This window comes from Esox lucius, chromosome 13 (genome assembly GCF_011004845.1).
Source record: "Esox lucius isolate fEsoLuc1 chromosome 13, fEsoLuc1.pri, whole genome shotgun sequence".
Lineage (NCBI taxonomy): Eukaryota > Metazoa > Chordata > Actinopteri > Esociformes > Esocidae > Esox > Esox lucius.
Window position 1 is genome coordinate 23,494,819 of NC_047581.1, and position 25,702 is coordinate 23,520,520.

General features: G+C 41.7%; 3 protein-coding genes across 7 annotated transcripts in view; 2 read left to right on the forward strand and 1 right to left on the reverse strand.

Moving 5' to 3' along the window:
* Positions 1-53: 53 nt before the first annotated feature.
* ankle2 (ankyrin repeat and LEM domain containing 2) lies at positions 54-11,690 on the forward strand. Of its 5 annotated transcripts, none has more exons than XM_010876563.5 (13): positions 54-124; positions 2,441-2,985; positions 3,689-3,883; positions 4,496-4,689; positions 5,094-5,282; positions 5,511-5,633; positions 5,732-5,795; positions 5,877-6,058; positions 6,294-6,400; positions 6,583-6,773; positions 8,056-8,950; positions 9,110-9,241; positions 9,728-11,690. In XM_010876563.5, exons 2-13 carry the CDS (start codon positions 2,457-2,459, stop codon positions 9,945-9,947), a joined length of 3,021 nt encoding a protein of 1,006 aa, XP_010874865.2. In that variant the 5' UTR covers positions 54-124; positions 2,441-2,456; the 3' UTR covers positions 9,948-11,690. The 5 variants fall into 5 exon arrangements, with proteins under 5 accessions (XP_010874865.2, XP_010874867.2, XP_010874863.2 ...); XM_010876565.4 differs by lacking the exon at positions 54-124 and adding an exon at positions 131-467; XM_010876561.4 differs by lacking the exon at positions 54-124 and adding an exon at positions 971-1,088.
* Positions 11,691-11,823: 133 nt separating this feature from the next.
* Positions 11,824-14,916, reverse strand: pgam5 (PGAM family member 5, serine/threonine protein phosphatase, mitochondrial). Its single transcript, XM_010876560.4, has 6 exons — positions 14,319-14,916; positions 13,966-14,138; positions 13,741-13,866; positions 13,055-13,143; positions 12,735-12,868; positions 11,824-12,507 (listed from the first exon to the last, which is right to left on the reverse strand). Exons 1-6 carry the CDS (start codon positions 14,549-14,551, stop codon positions 12,357-12,359), a joined length of 906 nt encoding a protein of 301 aa, XP_010874862.1. The 5' UTR covers positions 14,552-14,916; the 3' UTR covers positions 11,824-12,356.
* A 350-nt stretch (positions 14,917-15,266) lies between these two features.
* zdhhc8b (zinc finger DHHC-type palmitoyltransferase 8b) overlaps positions 15,267-25,702 on the forward strand; it is an 86,333-nt gene continuing 75,897 nt past the window's right edge. The window contains exon 1 of the mRNA XM_010876573.5: positions 15,267-15,647. Within this exon, the coding sequence (XP_010874875.1) occupies positions 15,544-15,647 (104 nt within the window). The 5' untranslated portion in view covers positions 15,267-15,543. The remainder of the gene's footprint in view (positions 15,648-25,702) is intronic.

Here is a 25,702-nt window from a genome sequence, read left to right on the forward strand (position 1 = left end):
GCAGGCGTGTTTTTTTAACGAAGTGTGTGCTCGATTTTTAGCCACGAGTATGACACCGCCCCCTTGGAGCCACACCTCAGTATTTTGACCTGCTAAAATTGAAAGATGACAAACACGTTGGAAGGTAATACCCTAAAAGCCAACTTCAAATTGATTTTGTGCGACGCTTTACGTGCCCTGTGCGAAATGGGGATGAGTCCGAAAGAGACATTGACATCAGTTGTAATGTGCTGGCTATTGAGAATGGTAAAATTATATGAAACCTATAAATCAAAGCATACTTATTCAAACTGACAACTGTGTCAGGTCCTAATTAAGATTTCAGTTAACACCCAAAACTATAGCACGTGCAGTTATATAACATGTTTTGCCGGTATGCTATATTCCAGACCGCTTTATCCCTCCAAGTAAATATACATGTACCAGGCTGTATGGAACCACATATAAAGGGAAAGTTATGTTTACTGGTACGTCTCTCATGCTGTTTTAAAAGAAGGGTTGTAACAATCTGTTGGAACTTGATGAATCTTGACATTTTTGACTGAATCTTCAAAGCTACCTTTTACTGTTATCTGTATATTTTATTACATAACATTTGCTTTTTGGGATGAATTAATTGTGTAAACCTTGCTGTATTGCTGTTCAGTCTTTTATTCTGCAATGATTGGCGTAGACATGCTAAACCGTTTAGTTCCAATATGTAAAACGTATATTGGAAGATGTAATTGTATTTATGTCATAAAGATGCACAATTCATCTGGGCTCAGACATTTTCTTATTTCATTAACATTTATGCGAGCAATAGGAACATTATGTAACATTATGTAATTAGTCAATTAACCATGCTTCATAATTCTTCAGCGGACTTTCTGTATTTGGAAGTACATATGTTAACCATGTTACAAACCGACAGCATTTGAATGGTTCAAAGACAACATACTGTACATCTAGTTCAAAGTCTAGATTTCAATCAGGCATTATGTTAGTCAAAAGTCTGGGTCCTTTCTCTTCACATTTTGAAACCGTCGCGGTGTGGAAGACTGGGGAGCAAGGTGTGCACGCTAACGTTAATTATGAAACACTGTGAAGTAAGTGACATTTCCAAAGTTAAACACCAGTCTCTAAATTAAAATACATTATCAATTTCCAACGAGGTCATTCAATCGAAATTTAGCACAGCTAAGTAGCTAGCTAACATATTGGTTTAATTGTATGTCTAACAACGAACGTACTACTTACTGTATCTAGAAATATATTTCTCGCTCTGCTGGTCTAACTGCTGTACTGTTGCTTTCGTCACATACAGCTAATATTACACACATGGTTTGCGATTTACTACCTGGAAAGTTATTACGGGATATCAGTAGTATTTACATAATATGTTTTGAGGTTAAACTTATCTGCACTGTCAAAAACCAATACAATAGGGTCGGTGTTGCTTGTTAACTACCTCAAAGGCTAAACGTCCGGTGTAGTTAGCTAGCCAGCAAACGAACTAGCTACCTAATTTAGCTTGTAGCTACTGTTGATCCAGCGTGCTTGAACCCAATTAACGCTCCGTCTGTATTTAAAGATATTGGTCCAGTGTCACTTGGTTGTGGCTTTTTAATATATATATATATGAAGTGTGCAACAGTAAATTTTATGCAGCAACATAATTTTTAGCTTAGGTTGGTAATAAGCTACATACCGAAGCATCAGCTAGCATCTCAGCTGAGAGCGTGATCCCTCCCTTTGAAGTGAGCATGCGCACAATGTCTTGTAAACAATGAGACGATCCCAGACCGTCTTGAGCATTGTCTATTTCTACAGTTTCTTTGCTCAATATTGAAAGACATTTTTGGTCGTGAACGATATGCAATTAAGATGATGTCTGGTAAGTAGATATATACATTTGTCATCTGATATACGTTTGTGTTGTAATAGATTGTATCGGTAACATCACAATGAAGACATGCGATATAAAATGTAATGCACGGACATAGATATCAGGAATGGCACTTGGGCGTGACAACATGCAATTGAATCGACTGTTATTCGAAATCTGTCAAATAATCAGGAATCCTATTTGTTTAAAAACATCGAAAGCGAAAGCATTTGAAAGTGCTTTATGCCATCCAAACCTAGCTTTTGGTGTAGAAATCTTCCCATCCCATCCAAAGATTTTGAATGCCGGTTGCCTTCATTGCTTTTTTATGGAGCATCTTAAAAACAAACCAACACATAGACAGGTGTAGAGGGGTTAGTTAGGGTTTATTTTACGTACTTTTCATGGTCATTGTAAGGTGTTACAGGCTTTTTTATTTATCAGTAAGCATATAAAACATTTTCTTTGTTATTTATAAATGGACCTATTGCCTGGCTATGCATGCATTATGAAGTAGTTTTATCAAAGGTTTGTATTATATTTTAATTGTCCTCTTCCTTCTCCAATGTGCAGGTAGCCTAGCTGAAGCATGGAGGCGGTTCTGAGCAGGCTGAAAGGGCTAAGTGCAGACGAGTTGCGGGAGGAGTTCACCAGGGCCAACCTCAAGTGCGGCCCAATCACGGCCACCACCCGCTCCATCTTTGAGAGAAAGTTGGCCCGCGTCCTGGCGGTAGACGAGGGCAGCAGCAGCGCCACAGAGACAGACAGAAGCAGTAATGCCACTACTGCAGGCTCTGCCACAGACAGCAGTACATTGGTTGCCAGTGCTGCAGAACAGGCCAAAGCTGTGCAGTCATGTGCAGCAAAATCAGCACCCACTGGCACTGACGCTCCTAAGGCTGTCAGTGATGAGGGGGACTTCGGCTATGGAATGGGGCTCAATCCCCCAGAGGAAGACGAACTAGGCCTGACAGTAAAGTCAAGGACTCCTTGTAATGTTAGTGTGGAAGACCCTCATTTTCAGTCAAAAGCAGAGACTCCGTCAAAGTCAGCACAAGTGTCACCAACATTCTTCTATGGTGTATGTCCATTGTGGGATGATGTCTTGACTAGAAGTGGTAAGATGGTTTTTTGTTGCTAGGTTGATGTTAAGTTTAGACTTTAAAAGTTTAGATGTAAAGTTTTAGTTTTAATTTTGCAGTGTAAACCTGTCAATTAATGTTATTTACTATCAGGCGTGGAAATGCAAAGGAAGAGAACGATTGGCTAGATTGATGTTGGGTTGTGTAGAGTGGAGTAATATGTTTTGAATGTTGTTTCACCAGTGAACTTGACTCCTCATGTTTTGCCAACAGGATCAAAGTCTAATTCAAACTTTTAATGCCACTTCCACATTACATCATGCTGTACAGGGTACAGACATTATTAACCTTGTAGTTTACACCCTGAATGCTGCTTGGCTGGCTGGGTGTCAAGGTATATGAGACTGTTGTGTATATACTTTTGTTCTGTTCTAATTGTTTTATAATATAACTGGTTTATAATAACACTAAGACACCTTAGTGGTTGTGGTATGTGGCCAATAAACCATGTTATTGGGCTGTGTCCTGTCACTCCACAAATCATTGTGGAGTGATAGGATACAACTGGTTTTTAGTTGAATAAACACCTCAGGCTTTGTTGAATAAATATACAATATAACTAATTGTGATATATTCTAAAGTCAATTCTTAAAAGGTTTTTGAATTGTAGGTAGGACTGAGAAGGTACGTATGCCCTGTAAAATGCCTTTCCATGTTTTATTTGTTCTTCCTGTTCCAGAGAGGACCCACGTGTATGGTGATAAGAAGGAGGCTCTTCAGGCTGTGAAGATGATGAAAGGAGCTCGCTTTAAAGCCTTTTCCAATCGAGAGGATGCTGCAAAATTTGCCAAGGGGATCTGTGACTATTACCCTTCTCCCAGTAAATCTGCCCCCTGTCTGTCCCCTGTCAAACCAGGCCTGGTCTTCTGCAAAGGTAAAAAAAAAAAAATAAAAATGTTTGCTCAATATTTCTTTAAATACACAGTGTCAGTTCCTTTCAAGGGCTGGTACAGGGTACAGGGATCAGGCATGTGGTTCAGGGAGGGGCTTCCGACGATTGTAAATTATTTTAGCAATATTACTCTTCAGTGTAATGTGCTGTTTCCTTCCCGACTTTGCAACACAGCTATGTTGTAGTGCGTTTCAGTTATGAGTGTTTCAAATTTTGTGGCGTAATCATCTTTTTAACTTGTTTTAAAGATCACCAAAAACTATGCTAACCAGGAGCCTTTTGGTTTGTAGTGATCTGTTAACACTAAAGAGCATGTCTTTTATCTGCTTGGCGGTTAGACACTACAGGTGCTTTTGAGTGCATGACTTGTTTTGTGATTAGACATCTCAGACTGGAATGTTGTAGTGTGTTAATAGTTGTTTGCCCCTTGTGTACTTTTTTTGTTATTAGCAAATTCTATTCTTTTGAATGAATAGTTTACCAAAGAGGTTTTGTACATATTTAACATATGGAAACATAACCGGTATGTTGTCTGTGTATTCTAAAAAGTGAAGTCATGTTATGCTGATCTCTTTTAATCCGTTGTCCCATTAGACAATGCCAGTGTCGTGGAGGTAGACACCATCAACAGGGAGAGGGCCAACAGCTTCAAGAGCCCTCGCTGCCAGGACCTGACCGCAAAGCTGAGGAAGGCTGTGGAGAAAGGGGACGAGCTGGCCTTCAGTGAGCTGGTGTGGAGCAACCCACGCTATCTCATTGGATCTGGAGACAACCCAACTGTAGTGCAGGTGAGTTAGGAAGTGAAAAGTAATCCTCCTTAATATAGGGTAGCCTTGTGTTCACAGCATCCGTCCAGTGACCCATCGCTCCCCTTGCCATAAAAGAGAATGTGTTCTCGGTCAAACTTGGTTAAATAAGTGTAAAAAAAAATATGAAAAGATCATAATATATATCCTTTCTGATTATTAAACCAGATGAAACACCTAATCATTCAAGGGTTTTTTGTTATTTTTACAGTTTTCCACGTTGTAGAATAATAGTGGCACTTATGAAATCATGAATAAGTAGGTGTGTCCAAGCCTTTGACTGGTACCATATGTTATAAATGAGATGAAATCAGTCAGCATGTCGTTTTGCTGAAGAATACATCCTGGATGTTCTCTTCACACTAAATGAATTCCTGTGTTCCCAGGAGGGGTGCAGGTATAACGTGATGCATGTGGCAGCAAAGGAGAACCAGCCTGGGATCTCCCAGCTCCTGCTGGACACCCTGGAGAACCCGGACTTCATGAGGCTAATGTACCCTGATGACCAAGAGGTCATGCTGCTGAAACGCATTCGCTACATTGTGGACCTATACCTCAACACCCCAGACAAAGCTGTGAGTGTGCATACCATACTGCTTTCTCCATTAGTGCCTGCTTGCTGTAACTGAATACACCTTTTAGGCCGAATGCTGGCACAGACAAGGCTTTTAGACTATTCCCATGTGCAGATAAAATCATTTGGAAAAAGAACTGGCAAATTATGTAATCTCGTCAACTACCTTTCAAGTGGGATTTACAATTGGCTTTGTTTAATCTGTATGTGTGTAACTTTTCTGTCCCAGGGCTTTGAGACTCCACTCCACTTTGCCTGTAAATTTGGGTGTCCCGAAGTGGTGAATGTCCTGTGTTCACACCCAGATATAGATAAAAACTGCATGAACAAATACAACCAGAAACCTTCTGATGTGAGTGGCTCCAGATGTAGTTTTTTTCATAGTAACTAACGACCAATACGACCACATGACAATCTGATATTCATTACATGATTTTTTCCCCCCAATAGGTCATTTGTGAAAGAAAAAACAAAAGCCCAGAGGTTAAACAGAAGATCTTGGATTATTTGGAAGGTAACTGTACCGTCTCATGATCAAAGGATTTGTTTTCTATTCTTCTCTATTGACACTTTAACACCCGCTCTTGTGTCACAGATCGCTGTTATATACCCTTGTTGAGGGCCACGGATAACTCCATCCAGCCTATCATTGGTGGCCCCTGGTCACCTGAGCCATTAGACGCTCTTCCTCATTCGCTGTCTCCCAGGCTAACACAAAGTCCCAGGGATCCAGTGATGACAGTCAGGGCATTTGCTGGACCACTCAGCCCATCTAAGGTCTTCTTTTTTTCTTTTCTACTTTGCTCATTATACTGTATGACTGGACTCCTCATCTCTGATCCTGGGGGGCTGAAAAACTTCTTCATATCGGGCTGATTCAGACCTGGGACCCCAGGTGGTACCTAGCAGTTAAAAACAAAAAAGACAGCTCTGTTTCAGTCCTCCAGGACCAGAGTTCAAGAGCCCAGCTATATGATTTTGGACACAACAATAACTGAAATCCCTCTTGCAGGCAGAGGAGTTCCGCCGTGTGTGGAAGACACCCCCCAGAGAAAGGGCGGGACACTTCCAGCACATCCTGAAGTCTGATCCAGACCGTGGTGCCGAGAGGGTGGGCCGGTATGTCTTACAGAAATATCTGTCTAATGTTATCTCATGTAGGTTCTTCAACATGTTATGTGTATCCTTTACCAGAGTGGTTACATGTGAACCTGTGTTTCAAGACAGCCTTGACCACTCATAAAACACTGCGGCTTCAGGACTAGCATGCCTACATTGTGTAATGCTCTCCTCCCTCCCAGCGACCTGGCCAGGAAGCTCGGTCACCCTTGGGCTGAGTACTGGGAATTTCTGGACAGTTTCACAGACCTGTCATCTGCTGACGGCCTTCGTAAGCTGGAGGAGTACCTCAACAGGAAAGACTTCAGTCAGCGTGCACACGAAGAGGCAGGGGAGAACGAAACCAGCAACCGCTTCAGAACACCTTCCCCAGGTAAGGTTGTCCTCATTGGCTACTCTTGATGAACTGTCTGGCAGTTGTAAATTCAATTCCAATAATCTTGTTTGAAAATGGAGAGGTATTAGGTAAGATGCAGCCATGAAGGTCTTGCATTGTCACTCCTATACTACTGCATCTGACCAATATATGAATGTGTTGTAGCTTAAAGGGACATTGCAGTCAAATGTGTTCCTGTTTTCTGGATTATATTTTGACACTATTATGTCGAGAAACTAAGAACGTTTATGATATACATTTTGATCATGACTTTTTTTTATGAATGATATCTTGGGGGAGGGGGGGGATGCCTGGATCTTTGGCCTGTTTGGGTGGGAGGGTGCTTTTGGTCAGCTGTATGATGTTGCAATGCAGATTTGATTATAATAGACCAATGACTCTTTAGCTGGGCAGGGCTCAACGAAAAACATTTTTAATGTCCCTCGTTCCAAAAGTTGTAATTTATCAGTGTTACAACACAGAAGCAAATACATTTGTTACTTATCATGCTTAATCATTTATGAAATGCATTCTGGATATATAAAACAAAATATTTTTATATTTCTTTCATAACATTTCTAATTATAAAAATGAATGAAAAAAGCATTTTGACTTTCAAACAAAACACTAGGTATGCGGTTATGTTGTGGAATCACCCAATGGGCATCTGCATTTAAATTCCTGATACAACCAAGGGCCCTGAAGACGGACTGGCAGCTACCCGCTTGGCTGTTATGCTGACCAGGTGCTGTTTGCTATTGGCATGGCTAGTCAGGGTTTTTTAGCGAAAGTTATCAGTGCCCTTGTAAAATTACCCACATTTGTCCGCTCAAGCAGGGAACTTAGGACAGACGACAGTGCAGCTGAGTTCCATGGATGTAGATCCGGTCAATCATTTTTTGCACTGAGGTAAAAATGTTCGCTTTCGTTCAAGCTCGTATTTATCCTTAACTGCCTTTCTCAATTGAGTGACTAGCGCCAGTTTTTAAATGCTTTTTTGAAAAACAATACCAGACAGCCACGCTTCACATCACTGCCCGATCAGGACAGTGACCTGCTAGTTTGATTAGTCCCGACTGGCCCGGGGCCATCGTTATTGTCGAGCCCTGCGGGGGAAGGTGTAGAACCTTCTATCAGCCAGTCAGGTCTGTGTACAAAAAAAACACATCCATTTCAAAGGCTCTGGGTTATAACAGAAATAGAAATAAATGCAAAGGGATGCTTTCACAAAAAAATCAACACCCCATGGGGTTTTAACATCACCTTCTGCCATTAACAGGAAAGCCCATGAAGTTTTGCAACTCAATCTCAGTGGGGGCCTTCCTGGATGAGGGTGATGACATCAGCTTGGAGGAGATGAAAAACCGTCAGAATGCGGCGCTTACCAGCATCACCTCCTCGGCGTGCTCCAAGGACAGTCTAGTGGGTGCCATGGGTGGGCTGGGCCTCCGGGAGTTCCATATCCTCCCAGTGTCTCACCATGGAGCTGACAGCCTCATAGAGACAGCCGCCCAACGAGACCAGCTGTGCTCCCCCGTGTCAGAGAGCCTCCTGTCATCCGACTGCAACAACGGCCTGGGGGCAGATAGGACTCTCAACGGGGACTGTGTCTCCCCCCGCACCTCCTCGTTCTCCTCCTGCCTGCTGTCGCCCATCTCCAACCTCATGGTGGAGTTCGAAAGGATGTCCCTGCAGGAGGGTCTGGATGGCCCCAGCCGGGAGAGGAGGAGGAGCGGGGGACACCGGCACGCTGGGCACAGGGAGGAACTGGCTTACGGGGCGGGCCGTCTTGCGCCGGGCGCCGGCACCAATGAGGACTCTGTGTTTGACCGGGGCTGTTGCTCTGAGCCAGGGGACAGGGAAGGGAGCGGGTGGAGTGGGAAGTGTGTGGAGGATGAGGAGGTGGGAGGGGTGGAGGACAGGCCCGGAGCGGGAAGCAGCAGCTCCGAGGAGTACTATGTGGCTGAGGAGAACTTTGAGGCCCTGGGCCAGAGGACTAGGGGGGCGGGGACAGTGTTGGGCCGCACACTCTGCTCCAGGTCCAAGTCATGGGATCACGGCGGGAGGGACCTGAGCAGCTCAGGATCATCCAGCTCTTATAGGTCCCTGGACAACTCACCCGAGTTCCTAACACGGACCCCACCTCACGTCAGAACAGGACTCTTTATTGAAGGGTGAGTGACTAGGTCTAGGCGTTCTGATTGGTTATGGAAAATGTTCTGCTGTGTTGGGGAGTACACCGCTGCACAGTGGGTTGACTGTTGCTTGAACATGTCCGCAAACAGAATTCAGATGTACCAACATTTGCTTCTTGTTTTTTGTTGGTGTTTCAGGGATTCACCAACTAAGTTGGACAGGGAGGTCCTGTTAGCAATAGAATCCATTGACATTGACCCCTTGAAGTTCCCCAACATTCACAAATGGAAGAGCACAATGCAGACATACACCTCATCAGACATGCAGAGGTTGGTATTATGATTCCTTTAATATTAAATCTATATATTAACAGTTGACCTGCATTGACTACTGCTTCCTGTCCCTCCAGGCTAACATGTTGGATTTAGCTTTGATGTAAAATGGGGGAATTATACATGTCTAGCTAATCTCTATGCATTAGTTTGGCCTAGAGGTGGCGCTGTTATACGAGAGATTTTGTGCAAGCCCATTGACTTATTGCAGCTGTATTGTTTTAGCTAGGCCGCTAGAAAATATTGTGTTTAAAGTGGGCACATGGATGCTATATACAAAATTTGAACGTCATTGAAATATGTGAAAAATCCAAAGATGACCTATTGCATTAGCTTTTCATTGGTTATTTGTGATGTTTTGGAAAGTTCAGCTGAGGAGTAGAGGAGGTAATTATAGGGAAATGTCTCATTTGACTTTATGGTTGCACGGTGGTAAACTGCTGGAAAGTCTGCTTGTAGCTTTAATTCCTGTCTGTCTTTCAGTTGGCCCAGTCCTGCAGTGGTAAAAAGCAGACAACGGGTATATCAGGCTTCACCTCTTACACACAACTCCCCCGTCAGCAGCTTGGCGTCGCCAGCTAGGGATCGATTCAGTCCCGCACGTCACACTGGTTCTCCAGACTTCACCAGCCCCAGCCGCTACAGTCCTGCACACGCCAGCTACATCCAGCGCATCCGCCTCAGGCACTTCAACGACCCCTAGTCAACAACCAGCCTGACCTCTATTCCCACCTGAAACGATAGGCTACATCCCATGGCAATGTATGCCCAAGCTCAAAACCACGTACCCTAACTAAATATGCACAAGTGTCTTGAGAATGTGTATGATGTATGGTACTACTTCTGTGTTGTATACAGTATTGTATACAAGGAAAAACAAGTTCTTTATTCTGTCCTACGTACTGTATGAGTGATCAGTTGACTTTAATATTATTAATTATTGAGTAGGATACGCCTGTATCTTTTTGAAGAACCCGTAATGCAGCTGCACTTCCCAAAAGATTGAGTTGATGTTCGTTAAACCTCCGAATAAGATCTGATGTTTTTAAAAAGTCAAATGAAATGTCAATATTGTAGACTTATTTTTGGTATGTAAGTAAATAGCACAAAATCAAGTTTTTATTGTGTGTATTAAACCAACTGCCAGTTCATTTGTTTCTTCTCAGTTTAGGAAATGCCTTAATTTTCTGAAAACATTGATCAGCCAGAATTAACCACGTTCTCTCCAGTTTGTTGAGTTGATGCATTCTGAAAATAGCTAAACAAACTCCATCCTATACCAGCTTACTCAGCTTACTCAACAAATTGCTGCAAATATGAGGGAAATGATAATACAAAGTTCTTCCATGTTTTTATTTAATTAATAAATCAATAGAAATGTGTTCATTTTCCAGGTACCATTGTTGTTTCATCCTGGTCTGTACCTGTGTAGTCTTGACATTTTCTCTTTTGTCTAACTCAAAAGTGGAACTAACTCTTCTTGGCTTTTCTGAAAGTGTATAAAGTGCAGCGAGTTCAAACAGGAACATCCCCCACCACCACCAAACAACAGTTACCGTTCTACACGTCACCACATTTGGCCATGTCACAGAGAGAAACATTTGCAATGTTAAAGCCATTTCCCTGATAGTCGACCCATTCTGGTATCTGGGACTCGACCTCCTAGTGACACCACAGTCATCTGGCACTACAGTAGCCTCCACCTGCTGGGATTTGTCAGGGGGTGTTGATGTAGCATATTGAGCATCTCACCGTCTGTAGTTATTTTATATAATGATGAATGCATTCTATGGCAGTGACAGTCCCCAAAAAGAGCAGAGCCTAAATGCCAAAATGTAATACAGCCTTGATGCTTAAAAAGAAATGTCTAATGGCTTATTTGGTGTTTTCTGTTTGAACTGAGAGTAATCCTAGCTGTACATAACAGGTTACTGCAGAGTGCAACAAAGATGTGTTTACTTGTGTTACTAATGGCTGACTGAATGTGCCAGGACCTGCTGGAGCCCAACTGTAGCTATAACTGTTAGAACAGTCAGTTTAAAAAGGTCTGAAACTGCAAGCCAGCAGAGCTGAAGCTAGAAATAAACAGCTGTTAATCCAAATGTAGTGTAAATCACCCTTACTATATAGATTGTCAGGTTGGGTCAGAATGAAACATGAGTAATATTGAATGTGAATTAAAACCTTGATCGAGGCACAAATTTAATGGATAGGATTGTACTGTACTCGTGCTCACAGGTGACGCAGACTTTCCTCTGGTCTCCAAAAATGTTTTATGAATGTGGAGTTCTGTTAATTGCTCCTAAATACTTAAACATGCTTATTGTGCGTTGGCATTCTGTGCTTTATTAAAAAACAGGATTTAAAACTATTTCATTGTACAGTTTCTCTCATATGTCCAGTTTATTTGCTTCCAACTTATCAATAAAACATTTTCCTCACCGTTGAAGGGTTTTCCTTTGGTCACTACTGTTGAAACTGCCAGCGGCATCATGGTCTGTGTTGGTGTCACTGGGGTTTGTATTTCTTCAAACCCGCATTACAGTGTGTTTATGAGTACTGACGAGGAACAAAAAACATTTACAATAACATGTCTCCTTTATTGCATGTTTCCACTGAACACAACTACATCCAAACCTCAGATGAAGCCTTGGTCAAAATACAAAAGACTGAGCATGATAAGCATTCACAGCAATACATTAAAAAAGCCATACACATTTTGAAGGTTTCTGGATTACAAATCCTTCTGTCACTTGGTCTTTGAAATGTTAATGTTGACATTCAAAATGAGTGGGCAGTGGCAGCCTTCATCGGATGGGTAGCTTTCTGAGGTAAGTGCTTTGTTACGGCAGTTAATTCACTGAGACCTACTTCTCAGTTGAAGGAACGATGCTATGCTCCCCTTTCACACTGTAGTTGGCGAATAATGGCACAGGGGGGTTGATCGCAACAACAACAAAAGTGGATATATTTTCTCACATGGAAGTTACAAAACACAGAAAGTTACTTTCAAGACACTTACGGAGAAGTCAAGAGCAATTCGGTTCACCCTGCGACCGACATCTGAACCTGTCCGAGAAAGAACCCCTGAATACAGTTAAGTACAATGTGGTCAGGTCCGTGTGAGTTTGTCTGGTGGCATAAACCCGGAGTCTCCCAGGGTCCTCAGAGCCACCCTGCCACTGGGGCGCACTGTGAGCCAGGTAATACTGCCGTTGTTCAGGCCCATCCTTAGCCAGCCCTCCGGGGGAAACTGCAGAGCCCTGAAACCCGCCAAAATGTTAGAGGACCAACACACACACAGCTTGATGAAATATTACATTTACAATGCAAAATGTTCACAAATACACACATCTATCATGGGTGTCTGGCAAACATCTTATTCAAGTCATAAAAGGTTGGTATTGGTACATAAAGTCATCCTGATTATGGGTTACTTCTGTTTCATAAGGCTTTTCTCCACATTCAGCCGACAGAGATGCCAACACACCTGCACACAAAATAGCGGATGACATTGGCATGACAGACGATAATCTCATAGCTGTCCTCCTTCTGCTTGGGGTCAGCCCGGTGAATATAGCGGCGGAAGGCAGCCTCAATCCGAGCTCCGTCCTCGTGGTACTGCTGTAACACGGTAGAGGTCCGCAGTGGTTCATGTCAGACAGGGATTGGAACTAACCTCTGACCACCCATTGAAATACACTGCGTTGAATTATGTATTCTTGTTGCTTTGAAAGATGCAGACAGCTGTAACTATCGGCAGCTGAGGTAAGGAGGTAACGTGACAGACATAATCCAGAATTGTCTCACCACAGCGTCAGGCTTCCAGTGGGTGACAGGAGGCACGGGTTCAATGGGTGCTCCTTCTCTCAGCAAATCACAGCTAACCAGCTCCACCCCTAAACCAATAGCAGTTCATTTAGAAGAGTTAATTTAGTGGGGGTAGTTAAAAGTATCTACTGTATAATGATTTGACAATTTTTACATCTGAAAATAAAATCTAGAAACAGTTGATGTAAAAATATCTATGTCAAATCACAATACATTTGTTAAGTGCTTTGTTAACACGCGTTGTCAGCTAACAGTGAAATGCATACTTGTGTTCTTTTTATAAACAACATCAATCTGAGTAAGGTATTAACACAAGGAATTGTATCGATATACACAGTGAATCTCAATAAAAATAAATGAATAACACTATATATAGAGCAGAGTGGCAATATCTAACAGCAGAGTGGCCAGTCCTCCTAAATAGCTTTACAGGCTTTTGCTCAAGCTTTACACAAACAGACCTGAATGAAACAAATGCTTCATGGATTCTGAAGTCAAAACATGCCTTTCTAAGGGTGGAAAATCCTTCAACATGGTAGCTCTCCAGGGGAGATTAGGCCATCTCTGATATTCAGTACTCGTTAGTCTGGGGGAAGCAGCCAAGTGTGTCTGATTACTGTATAGACTCCAGGAATACACCTCAGCTGTCGACCTATGGTTCTGACCTGGAATGTACTTGCTGATGATTTTAGCTGTCTCTGTAGCCCTGGCCATAGTGGAGTGGATCAAGATGTCATACTTCAGCCCCAGGGCGGCCAAACGTTGACCAGTTAACTCTGCCTGCTCCCGACCTGCAGAACACAGACCTTAATGTTAGCAGAGTGGAGAACTAGGGTAGATATCTCGCGTTTTTTAATAACCTGAGTAGACAGAGGCACAGGGTACACAACCTAAATGGGTAAGGACTCTCTCGTGGTCTCCATTCCCGCTCAGGTTATACTGGGAGTGTCTGATGAGGAGGATGTGGCGCGTGGCTTTGGGTTTGCCATTCTCCTGCTCTGTGCTCGGATCTTCACTAGTATTCTCTTTCTTCCCATTTGTCTGCAGTGTGGACGGATCCCGCCTGGTACAATGCAAAGAAAAAATATGATGTGTCGTGGTGTGGTTTATTTCTCTAGTTGACTCGTCAAAAGCACAGAAAAGAGACTGTTACTGTGTTGTTGATGGCTACTATCAATCGCACTCGGTGCATGACCCACACCATATCAGTCTGCATCAAACGTAGGAAATAACGGAGTCATACTTATCCCAGTTGAAGTCCCAGGCATGCCCAGTGGATGCAACAGTGTGTTTTCCCGCTGACCATGTCGCTGGCTGGGCAGCTTGGAGAACATTGAACCGAAACCACTGACGAGCTCGGTCTCCTTGCTTCTCACTGAAATAGCCATGGGATTCAGCTGCTGCAGCGGCGACCAACAGCACCGCTGATCCTCCAGCGAACCCACACACGAGTTTGACTGTCCTCCGATATGACATGTTGTGTGTGTAAAAAAAAAGTTAACACCTAGGTATGTTGTAAGAACCCTGCAGTTTGTGTTCACTAAGTTACAAGCTAGCCAACTTGGCAATGACGCTCAAGAGCCGAGTAGCGGTCTAGTACTGTCTAGAGCTAATCCTGATCTAGCTAGGGCAGCCTCTGGTCATAGTGGATTTACACAGTTCTTGGTAGCTACAGGAACACAGTGAATACCCTCCAACGACGCTTTAATCACCAGCTAAAAATAAGTCAAGTCAAAGATTAAGAAGCTACTTGGAAACACTTAGCAAGCTAGAAGCAAACTCAACGAGAAAACGCTCAGGGTTTGAAACGACGGTGTCTCGCAAGAGCCAAAGAACCAATTTACGCATATTTACGGTACGCGAATGGTGACTGAAACGATTAATAATTATTTCACCACTAGGTGGAGCGCAAATCTTAAAAACAGATGGAAACGTGAATAGTGAAAATTGAGCAGGGGTGGATAGATTGTGAAGATTTTATTTAATTTAAAATGTTCTTAATATAAACGTATACACTTGCACTATAAGGCCAAGTTCAACGGACTGTAAAATGAATACATTAAATATATTGCATTCAAAACAAATGGGGGTGATGTTTGAAATAAAAAAATATATAGGCTATTCAAGCACGTTTAATTGCAACCTATATACTTACATTTCAGACTCAATAGTGTGTCCCCATGCTGTAGCCAAAGCATCACACTGAAATATCGTCGTTTTGCATTGAGAGGCTCCACCTTTCAAGAGGTTCTGTGACCTCACTCGTGGGCTGGATTGCTAGGGTGGGATTTCCAAGCTTTCGAAGCGCTGTATTTTATGCCTGAGCCTGTCTATCTTTGGATCTGCGTGCGTTTAACAGTAGTAAAGACGGATTGGCTGAATAGTTAACTGTATATATTGTAGACTGGATCTTTACATCTGCATGTCTCCAACTGGAATAAATAATTGAGGAATGTGGAAATTACAGAATGCCCAACAGCGTTGGAAAAAGATTTAAACCCACCAAATACATCCCGGTCTCTACTGCTGCTACTCTTCTTGTGGGATCCACCACCTTATTCTTCGTTTTTACGTGAGTTTTATTGTTAATTAAGTCTTATATTGGCTGTGGTTTTGTTAATAACCGTTCATATAAAGAGTTTCTTATTCGAATCAGTAGCCTAACTCCGACGATCTGTTAACCAGTGGCTATTACTGAAGTTTTTATTGGAAGGTTTTGACTGTTTTTCCCGGCTCGGTCCGTCTGTGCTGTTATGAATGGTTTTAACAATCTGGACTGTGCACTGCATTGTCTACATGCAAAGCTGATACTATTGCTTTTGTAAACAGTTGTATAATTGTGTAGACGTGTAGAAGCATTATGGCAGACTTTTTTCCCCCCCTAGAATAAAGTTGGACACCCCACTCAAGCTTGAAGTATCATAGCGTCTGGGTTACTAGCCCTAGGCCGCCATACTTGCCACCTAGTTGCCCCTCTTTAGTTCTACAAGCACAGCAAACGAGTAACACAGCGGGTAATTGTGACATTGCTTTAACTGATAGTCTACTTTGGATACGTGTCTAATATCAAATAAAATTTAATAGAAATATTGCCCTTGCCTCGCCTTGGATAACGACATCAAAGTGTTCAACGGGAAACTTAGCCTACTGCTGTCACTCAAGTGCATACATGCGCTCTGAAGGTTGTCTGTCGTAAAATCTTTACCACTGGACATTGATTGGTAATGTGTGTGGTTTCCAATGAGTAACGTTTTTACTACGATTTTTTTTTTTAAATACAGATGTTCTACATGTTCTACTCTTTGTTTGGTTCTCTGTCTCTTTCTATGTGTATCTATTTTCCTTTCTCTTTATTTATCTCTCTCTCACACCCCCCCCCCCCCCCCAATCATACACACACCTTTCCCAGTTATCACTTGCATTCATGATTAATCCTGTGATCTACTTTCAAGTGCATTGTTTCTTGACAGGCTGACAATCAGATTGCAACCTTTGACAGATGATTTGTTTTGTAAATTTGAATGTCACAGTTTTCGAGTCTATATACTTACAGAGATTGGTTGTTTGACTGCACTGGTGTGATTTATTGTCTGATGCGGTCAATCTGCCCAGTTTAGAGGTACTGTAAAGTCATGCTTTGCCACACCACATGACATGTTGTCCTGCAGCAGTGGTGTGACTCATGTATTTTGCTAAACAGACCATCAGATGTTCTCATGCATTCATGATGTGGTAAATAAATCATGATGCAACATAATCCCCTGTTGTGATTGTGATATTATCCTTTACTCTATTACGATGCGCTCTTCTGAAAACTGTGCATATAATTATTACTAGACAACAAATGTAAAATTATTTTCTTAAAAGCAAGCATAAAAACATTCCAAAGCAAATGTTTTCAAATGTTGCCCATACAGTGGTGTTCAGAACTGCATAGACCAGAGAAAGGGGTTGTGAGTAGTATGGCTTTTGTATTTGTAGGTTTTCAGTGGGTCCCTCCCTGGCTGTAAGAGGCTTTGCGTAGACACACGGTCAGATGAAGAGGCAGTATAATGCTGTAGTCCTGCTTTGCTTGTTGTGTGCATTGGCACCACAGTAGCTGAGACTGTACAGGAAACCTGTCTCAGGTCTTTTCCAATTTGCAGTGGTCTGTTATTTAATGGTGCAAAAGGTACATGTTTTTGGTATATTTACTGTCTTCTTTGTTTAGCATAGAGCATCCATAAGATCAAATGAACTACTTATCATAATAGAAGCAAAATGGAAAACGTGGTAAAGCCACTGGAAACTCTATGCACCAAACAGGATTTTGTGTTAGCATATCTTTCACTGGGTTCTTTGCGTTCCATGTCCTGTTTTTCTATGAAAAATACTTTGATTCCGTTTACTTCCTTAATGCAAAATGTATAAACTTGCATTATTTTTCAGAGGTTGTTTTATTCTTAACTTAATTATTCCTAATATCCCAACACAAGGGGATTTTCCATGGCTTGTAACATAGACCAGAGGCAATTCACTCAAATGGTGGCAAATATTGCTTACATTTTCCCAATTCTTGTCTGCAGCAAGCCATCACTGAAATATTAAATGTTTCTTAAATGTTACCCTTTATTTCCACATTCTACTCCACATAGTAAATAATTTTAGTCATGGTCTTGCAAACATGCTGTTTATCCTGAGTCTGGTAGTCAGAAACAAAACACATTGAATCTTTATTGATCGGGGAAGTTTAACTTCAGTATTTCTGTATAGTTGTGTATAGGGAATCTGATTCTGATTGTTGGTTCCATTTCCATCTTTACTGCAATCAGCTTAGAGTGACATTATGGAAAAATGCAAACACGGTGTGTTACAAATGAGCAGACTGACACTGTGATTTGGACATAAACTGCAAAATGTGAAATACAAAACGTAAAAAAATGATGTTGCATTCTAGATATACAGTTTGTTTTGAAGACATTTATATTTAAACACCATTATAGAACACAACACGCGTTATTACAACTGCTGTATTAATAGTGTGCTTGTTCAGTGGGAGGGCTTAACCTGCTCCACACCTTTTTAAGGGAGTAAGCCAGAATATCAATGTAGAAATGTTGAACTCCATTCTGATAGAAAATAAGCTAGAGATAACCTCTCTATCTTAACCAGTCCTCATCTTAATAATGAGGATGACATGATCCAAATGGCCAAATGGTCCATATGAAGGTGGCCAATAAATACACATCCAATACAAACACCCTATTTCATTTCAAGTGTCAATTAACAAACATCAATTATAGAACCAGCCTAACAAATATATATTTTTTGTTTTTCTAAGCGATGATTAAGTAAAGCATGTGACTAAAATCACTTAATATTTGAAATCAAACTTCAGTTCATGCAAAAACCTGCAAACGTTGACAACGTTATGTATCATCCACTCATTTTGTGCTTTAACAGACTTCAAAAGCAGCCATCAGCAAAAACAGTCTAATACTTTCAGGGTATTGAGAAATGTTCTTTGAGAATATTTTTCTTTCAGTCTAACAGCTAGTTCTCTTGTCCCCCCCCCCCTTTCGTTCAGCAGTTTGTTTATAAATTACAAGTACTAGTGTATTGGCCTTCTTTATTGTTGTAGTAGTATTAGTAATTGTAGATACAGCTTATGAAAAATGTGTGCATTCTATTTTATGCGGGGTGGAATGGATAGGTCAATCATGAAGTGCAACAGATGGGCAAGAAGGTTATGGGTTAGGATTGTACTGCTTTGCTCAGCTCTTTGAATCCACGTTGAGCTAAACAACTAGAGGATTGGGTAATGTATGGGGAAATCCCCTGGGGTGGAGTACAGTACACGTCCACTCAAAATTTGTGGGTTGCATAGTATGCTTAAATACTCCTCACTGCATCCCAACGTCCCACAAGATCCACAATTCACTTAAACACAGCACATCAAGGTTGATGTTATCGATGAAGCCACATGGACTGTGTTTAGAGAGCTGTAAAAGCCAGCAGCAACCTCCTCCAAGAGTTAGTGAGTCATTTGTAACCCATGTGATTGCCAGCTCTTCATTCTAGTGTCATAATCGGTAGAGTGCCAACTGAGCTCTCGCCCAGTGTTACTGTTACTGCTGTGCCTGGCTTCTTCTGCTAGTGGGTTTACAGTATGTCAGTCTTCACCACAATATTATGCGCTAGTTCACATAAGACATAACGCCATATAACCAAGGTCCCTTGATTCCTCCACATAGGTCCAGCTTCTGGTGATCCTGAGCATTTCTGTTGAAAAGGACTCATGAGCGCCAACATGTAAAGAAGGTCAAATCTAACAGACTACATATTTTAGAAGCATTAAGGCAAACAATTTGTTAATCCTAAAGGTAGGGTTTATTATGAAACAATTTTGTCAACTGGAGAGGAATGGGTTATCATTAGAATTATACACAATATACACTCACCTAAAGGATTATTAGGAACATTTGTTTAATTTCTCATTAATGCAATTATCTAATAAACCAATCACATGGCAGTTGCTTCAATGCATTCAGGGGTGTGGTCCTGGTCAAGATAATCTCCTGAACTCCAAACTGAATGTCAGAATGGGAAAGAAAGGTGATTTAAGCAATTTTGAGTATGGCATGGTTGTTGGTGCCAGACGGGCCGGTCTGAGTATTTCACAATCTACTCAGTTACTGGGATTTTCACGCACAACCATTTCTAGGGGTTACAAAGAATGGTGTGAAAAGGGAAAAACATCCAGTATGCGGCAGTCCTGTGGGCGAAAATGCCTTGTTGATGCTAGAGGTCAGAGGAGAATGGGCCGACTGATTCAAGCTGATAGAAGAGCAACTTTGACTGAAATAACCACTCGTTACAACCGAGGTATGCAGCAAAGCATTTGTGAAGTCACAACACGCACAACCTTGAGGCGGATGGGCTACAACAGCAGAAGACCCCACCGGGTACCACTCACCTCCACTACAAATAGGAAAAAGAGGCTACAATTTGCACAAGCTCACCAAAATTGGACGGTTGAAGACTGGAAGAAGGTTGCCTGGTCTGATGAGTCTCGATTTCTGTTGAGACATTCAGATGGTAGAGTCAGAATCTGGCGTAAACGGAATGAGAACATGGGTCCATCATGCCTTGTAACCACTGTGCAGGCTGGTGGTGTAATGGTGTGGGGGATGTTTTCTTGGAACACTTTAGGCCCCTTAGTGCCAATTGGGCATCGTTTAAATGCCACGGCCTACCTGAGCATTGTTTCTGACCATGTCCATCCCTTTATGACCACCATGTACCCATCCTCTGATGGCTACCTCCAGCAGGATAATGCACCATGTCACAAAGCTCGAATCATTTCAAATTGGTTTCTTGAACATGACAATGAGTTCACTGTACTGAAATGGCCCCCACAGTCACCAGATCTCAACCCAATAGAGCATATTTGGGATGTGGTGGAACGGGAGCTTCGTGCCCTGGATGTGCATCCCACAAATCTCCATCAACTGCAAGATGCTATCCTATCAATATGGGCCAACATTTCTAAAGAATGCTTTCAGCACCTTGTTGAATCAATGCCACGTAGAATTAAGGCAGTTCTGAAGGCGAAAGGGGGTCAAACACAGTATTAGTATGGTGTTCCTAATAATCCTTTAGGTGAGTGTATGTAGAATAATACACAAACATACAAAGGAAGATATTGCACTAACTTTCTATACCTATTAAGGATACATTACAATGAATAAAACATCCATATTCATGCATTTCTATATAGTACCAATCAGGGACATGATGTCATGTAATTCTGTTATCAGGTGTTGATTCATACTGTTGTTCAATAACTAAGGCAAAGGGTTTTATCACAGCGTTTGGAAACCATGGTCACGTTAAAATGGTGATTGGCAGGGAGATTATTAATACATTTTAAAGTAAAAACCGGAGGCTTAGTGTTACTTTGTTCCTGTGAAATGTTCTTTATAAAGAAACAATATGGTGTAACATTAGATCATGTGTTGATGCAAAGAAACGCAAGTTCCCTTCACCAAATATCCAATAAATGTTTCACTATCATATGCTGTTAAGACCTATATCCCACATTTAAGAGGAGAATTTAAATGGATTTATGGAGACCATCAACTCACCATGAGGATGGAAACTGGTTCAGCATGGCAGTACATTATTGAGGTTGCTGATTGTATTTAGGGCCACAATATCTCAGACATTTACTACTTGGCATGGGAGCCAGAGGGGGCAGACCGAGAAATCTAAACTTTTATTTCCACATCTGTTTCCTCTTTTTGTTTCTTTTAAATGAGACACTCAGCGCAGTTTCATTATTCCTCTGTTGGTCTATTTGCTTGTTAAAATACTAGCATAGTATTCTTTACTATACAGTGGCTCTCAAAAGTATTCACCCTTTTGGTCTTTTTCACACTCTCTTGTATTAAAATCTCTTTTATGAAATCAAAATGGATTTAATTAGCAGTATACAAAACAGAAAATTATTGTATTCACCCCTTTAGTCAATATTTGGTAGAAACAGCAATTACAGCAATATGTGAATTTGGATAAGTTTCTATCAGCTTTGTACATCAGGACGCAGCATATTTTCCCCATTTGTCTTTGCAAAATTACTGAAGCCCTGTGAAGTTGGATGGAGACCATTTGATGGACAGCGATTTTCAACTCTCCACATTAAATTGAGCTTTGACTGGGCCACTCTAGTGTGGCCTTGGCTATGTGTTTGGGGTCATTGTCCTCGTGGAAGGCCAGGTGTTTTGTAAAAGCACTTTGTGACATCTGCTGATGTAAAAAGGGCTTTATAAATAAATGTGATTGATTTTGATTGATTGGAGGATTAATCTTCTCCCACGTGCCAGGTCTCTTGCTGACTTCAGTACATTTTCTTCCTGGATTCCTCTGTACTTTTCTGCATCTGTTTTGTTCTCATTTCACAAGATTTCCAGGTCTGCCAAACATAGTGCTGAGGCCAAAAAGGATATTTTTGTCTCACCAGACCAGAGAATCATTTTCCACTCAAAATCTCCCACATGTCACTCTCCCATAAAGGGCACTTTTGTGAAGATCCCAGGCTATTGTTGCAGTATGCACAGTGTCTCCCTGCTCAGCTGTGTATGACTGTAACTCCTTTGTTGAATTTGCATAAACCTTTTGGTGACAATTTATCCTCAGGTTTTGAGGAAAGCCTATTCTAGACAGTTTTGCCATATGCTCTCCATTTCCCAGGGACATATTAAATGCCTAGAAGTGTTTTATCTTAGCCCTGATTGGTGCTTTTGAGTAACCTTATTCTGGATTTGATTGAAATATTCCTTAGTCCTCATGATGTAGTTTTTGCTTAGAATTGTTCTAACCAACTATGGGACCTCCCAGAAACCTTGATTGTTCTGGTGGACTGCATTCAGTTAATTAGACAATTTGCACAAACATTCTGGCATTTTATATCAACGAGAGTGAATGCTAATGCAATCTTTTATTTTCTGTTGATTATTAATTCAGTAGAATTTGTACATAGACTTTTAGCTTTTTTTGTGTTGATCAGTGGCAAAAACGCCTTTCCAATCCATTTAGATTGAAAGCATTTGAAAGGCACTGTTTACTAGATTGAAAATATCTCAAAATGCTCTGGTTGGCTGTGCCTGCACATAGCTTGTTCTCAGTCTTATTTTTTAATTTTTTTGACATGCAGATTTCTCATGGATGTCTTATCCCTCCGAAGCCGAAATAAAGTAAAAAATGAAATCATGCTAATAAGAACCACAGTACACAACGAATTGTCACTTATGTAACCTGATAATATTGTACTATGAACCAGTTCCCTGCCCTATACCATACTATGTAGACGTAATAATACTTCTTACTTACCAGGATTGGTCATTGTCACAGGTCTTGGGCAGTGTTTCCCCTACTTTTTTCCCCAGAAGTGCGGGGGATGTGAGCGCCGACACGCCCACATCAACAATGCAAAAGGCTTGATGCGTGAAATGCTTCAAATATGTTTTTAATCTATTGGAAAAACGTCTTTCCTTTACATTGGTCTCTCTTGTTTGTCAACTTCATTTTTTTTTTTTTTACATACTTTTATAATACTGTAACACCATTCCATAATAATAACCTAATTACTCCCCCTCAATTAACCATTCTCTAAACTGTTCATGAATCGTATCCCAGACTCCTAATAAAAGCAACTAGTTACTAACATTATATTTGTACAAACCCCTGAGCATTTTGTGCAATACATTCATGAATAGTTTTTCCTACACAATACACAGACTTATTTTGAAGGCAAAATACGAAAACCAGAGGTCTTGTTGTTGCCGAATCTCAAATGATGCCTGCATGATGCTGATCTATTGCAGCCGATTGTTGCTGTCTGAGTTGTGACAGTTACCTACCTAGCTTCTTTGGTTGTCGCTCAAACAGTGGCTACCTACTTTATATCAGTGTGACCGCCGCCTAATGATTGATCAACACAAATGTGCGTTACGTTTCTCTGAACACACTAGACACTAGTCTTGATAACCCTGAATGTCGGGTGCAGGACAACGTCGCACTGCTCTGATGCTCGTCCAATAGTAAACTGTGCTCAGCTTGGTAAAGAACATCAGATTTCATGAAAATATTCTGTTTTTCATGGCAGCGCGTCACAATTTATCATTGATAAAATACAATACGAGGGAAACAGTGTTGTGTGTGTGTGTGTGTGTGTGTGTGCGTGCATACAATGCATTAAGATGTCATAGAGGGCACCAGGGATATCATTCATGTCATGCTCACTCATGGCAACATGATGGGGTGGGGGTGAAGGCTGGACTGGAGGAATAATGCCGAACCTCAATCGCTAAGTGCTTCATGTGTCTTTATCGTATTGTGGTGCTTTAAAACATTGTGGTTGTAAAACTCTAATTAATTGAACTTTTAGGAGAGTAATTAAATTTAACATCCGGCATTGATCTTAATCCAAATCCAGACTAACTCTGGTTGCTCAGCAAATGGTTCTCTTCATTCCTACATGTTGCTCTTCTTTAACTTCAGCCCTGTAGGCCTGGGTCAGGAATATTCTGCAACTATATTTGGGACACCAACTTCTTCTCTCTTGGAGGTTCTGTAAACACTGCTGCGCTCCCCTCTCTTTCATACTCTTGGAGGTTCTATAAACAGTGGTGCTGTCCCCTCTCTCTCTCACTCTTGTAGGTTCTGTAAACACTGCTGCGCTCCCCTCTCTTTCATTCTCTTGGAGGTTTTATAAACAGTGGTGCTGTCCCCTCTCTCTCTCACTCATGGAGGTTCCATGAATACCGCTGCTGTCTCCTCTCTCTCACTCTTGGAGTTTTTGTAAACACTGCTGCATTCCTCTCACTCATGGAGGTTCTGTTAACACTGCTGCTGTCTCCTCTCTCTCACTCTTGGAGTTTCTGTAAACACAGCTGCTGTCTCCTCTCTCTCACTCCTGGAGGTTCTGTAAACACTGCTGCTGTCTCCTCTCTCTCACTCTTGGAGTTTCTGTAAACACAGCTGCTGTCTCCTCTCTTACTTTTGGAGTTTCTGTAAACACTGCTGCTGTCCCCTCTCTCTTACTTTTGGAGTTTCTGTAAACACTGCTGCTGTCTCCTCTCTCTCACTCTTGGAGTTTCTGTAAACACTGCTGCATTCTTCTCACGCTTGGAGGTTCTGTAAACAGTGCTGCTGTCCCCTCTCTCACTCTTGGAGTTTCTGTAAACACTGCTGCTGTCTCCTCTCTCTCACTCTTGGAGTTTCTGTAAACATTTCTACATTCTTCTCACTCTTGGAGTTTCTGTAAACACTGCTGCTGTCCCCACTCTCTCTCACTCCTGGAGTTTCTGTAAACACTGCTGCTGTCCCCACTCTCTCTCACTCCTGGAGTTTCTGTAAACACTGCTGCTGTCTCCTCTCTCTCACTCCTGGAGGTTCTGTAAACACTGCTGCTGTCTCCTCTCTCTCACTCTTGGAGTTTCTGTAAACACAGCTGCTGTCTCCTCTCTTAATTTTGGAGTTTCTGTAAACACTGCTGCTGTCTCCTCTCTCTCACTTCGGGAGTTTCTGTAAACACTGCTGCTGTCTCCTCTCTCTCACTCCTGGAGTTTCTGTAAACACTGTTGCTGTCTCCTCTCTCACTCCTGGAGTTTCTGTAAACACTGCAGCTGTCTCCTCTCTCTCACTCTTTGAGTTTCTGTAAACACTGCTGCTGTCCCCTCTCTCACTTTTGTCTCACTGCTGTTGTCCTATTTATTAGTGTCTAGGTCAATATTGTGTAGCCCTCCTCCATTCCTCTATATTCATCTGCTAAGATAATTATGTAATCTGCATTGTTTGTTTTGACTGAAGTGATACAAACACTGTTTGTTTGATGTCTTGATGCTGGGGATATGAGTCTGATGTTATGTCAATAAGGTTGTCGGTCTGGTTTGATCATGTTCTTTGCTTGGATTTTTGTGTTACGTCCTTCATGTTAGGATATCAATAGGCAGTTGGATCTTTGGCTATATATCTCCCTCTTGTCTCTATCTTCTTCGATCAGCTTTTCTATTCTGTTACCATCTGAGAAAGAGCTGCTTCCTTCCTCTTGCATTGTGTGAAGAGGACCATTGGAGTTTTATTGAT

What these genes read in the sequence shown, in the direction of transcription:
- ankle2 (XM_010876563.5), top strand. Translation starts at nt 2,457, where the DNA reads ATGGAGGCGGTTCTGAGCAGGCTGAAAGGGCTAAGTGCAGACGAGTTG. An exon ending in ACAACCCAACTGTAGTGCAG is followed by an intron (nt 4,690 to 5,093) that starts GTGAGTTAGGAA and finishes CTGTGTTCCCAG; the next exon opens with GAGGGGTGCAGGTATAACGT. An exon ending in GACCACTCAGCCCATCTAAG is followed by an intron (nt 6,059 to 6,293) that starts GTCTTCTTTTTT and finishes TCCCTCTTGCAG; the next exon opens with GCAGAGGAGTTCCGCCGTGT.
- pgam5 (XM_010876560.4), bottom strand. Translation starts at nt 14,551, where the DNA reads ATGTCATATCGGAGGACAGTCAAACTCGTGTGTGGGTTCGCTGGAGGA. An exon ending in ACTGGAAGCCTGACGCTGTG is followed by an intron (nt 12,869 to 13,054) that starts GTGAGACAATTC and finishes ACCGTGTTACAG; the next exon opens with CAGTACCACGAGGACGGAGC. An exon ending in ATCCGCTATTTTGTGTGCAG is followed by an intron (nt 12,508 to 12,734) that starts GTGTGTTGGCAT and finishes GGCGGGTTTCAG; the next exon opens with GGCTCTGCAGTTTCCCCCGG.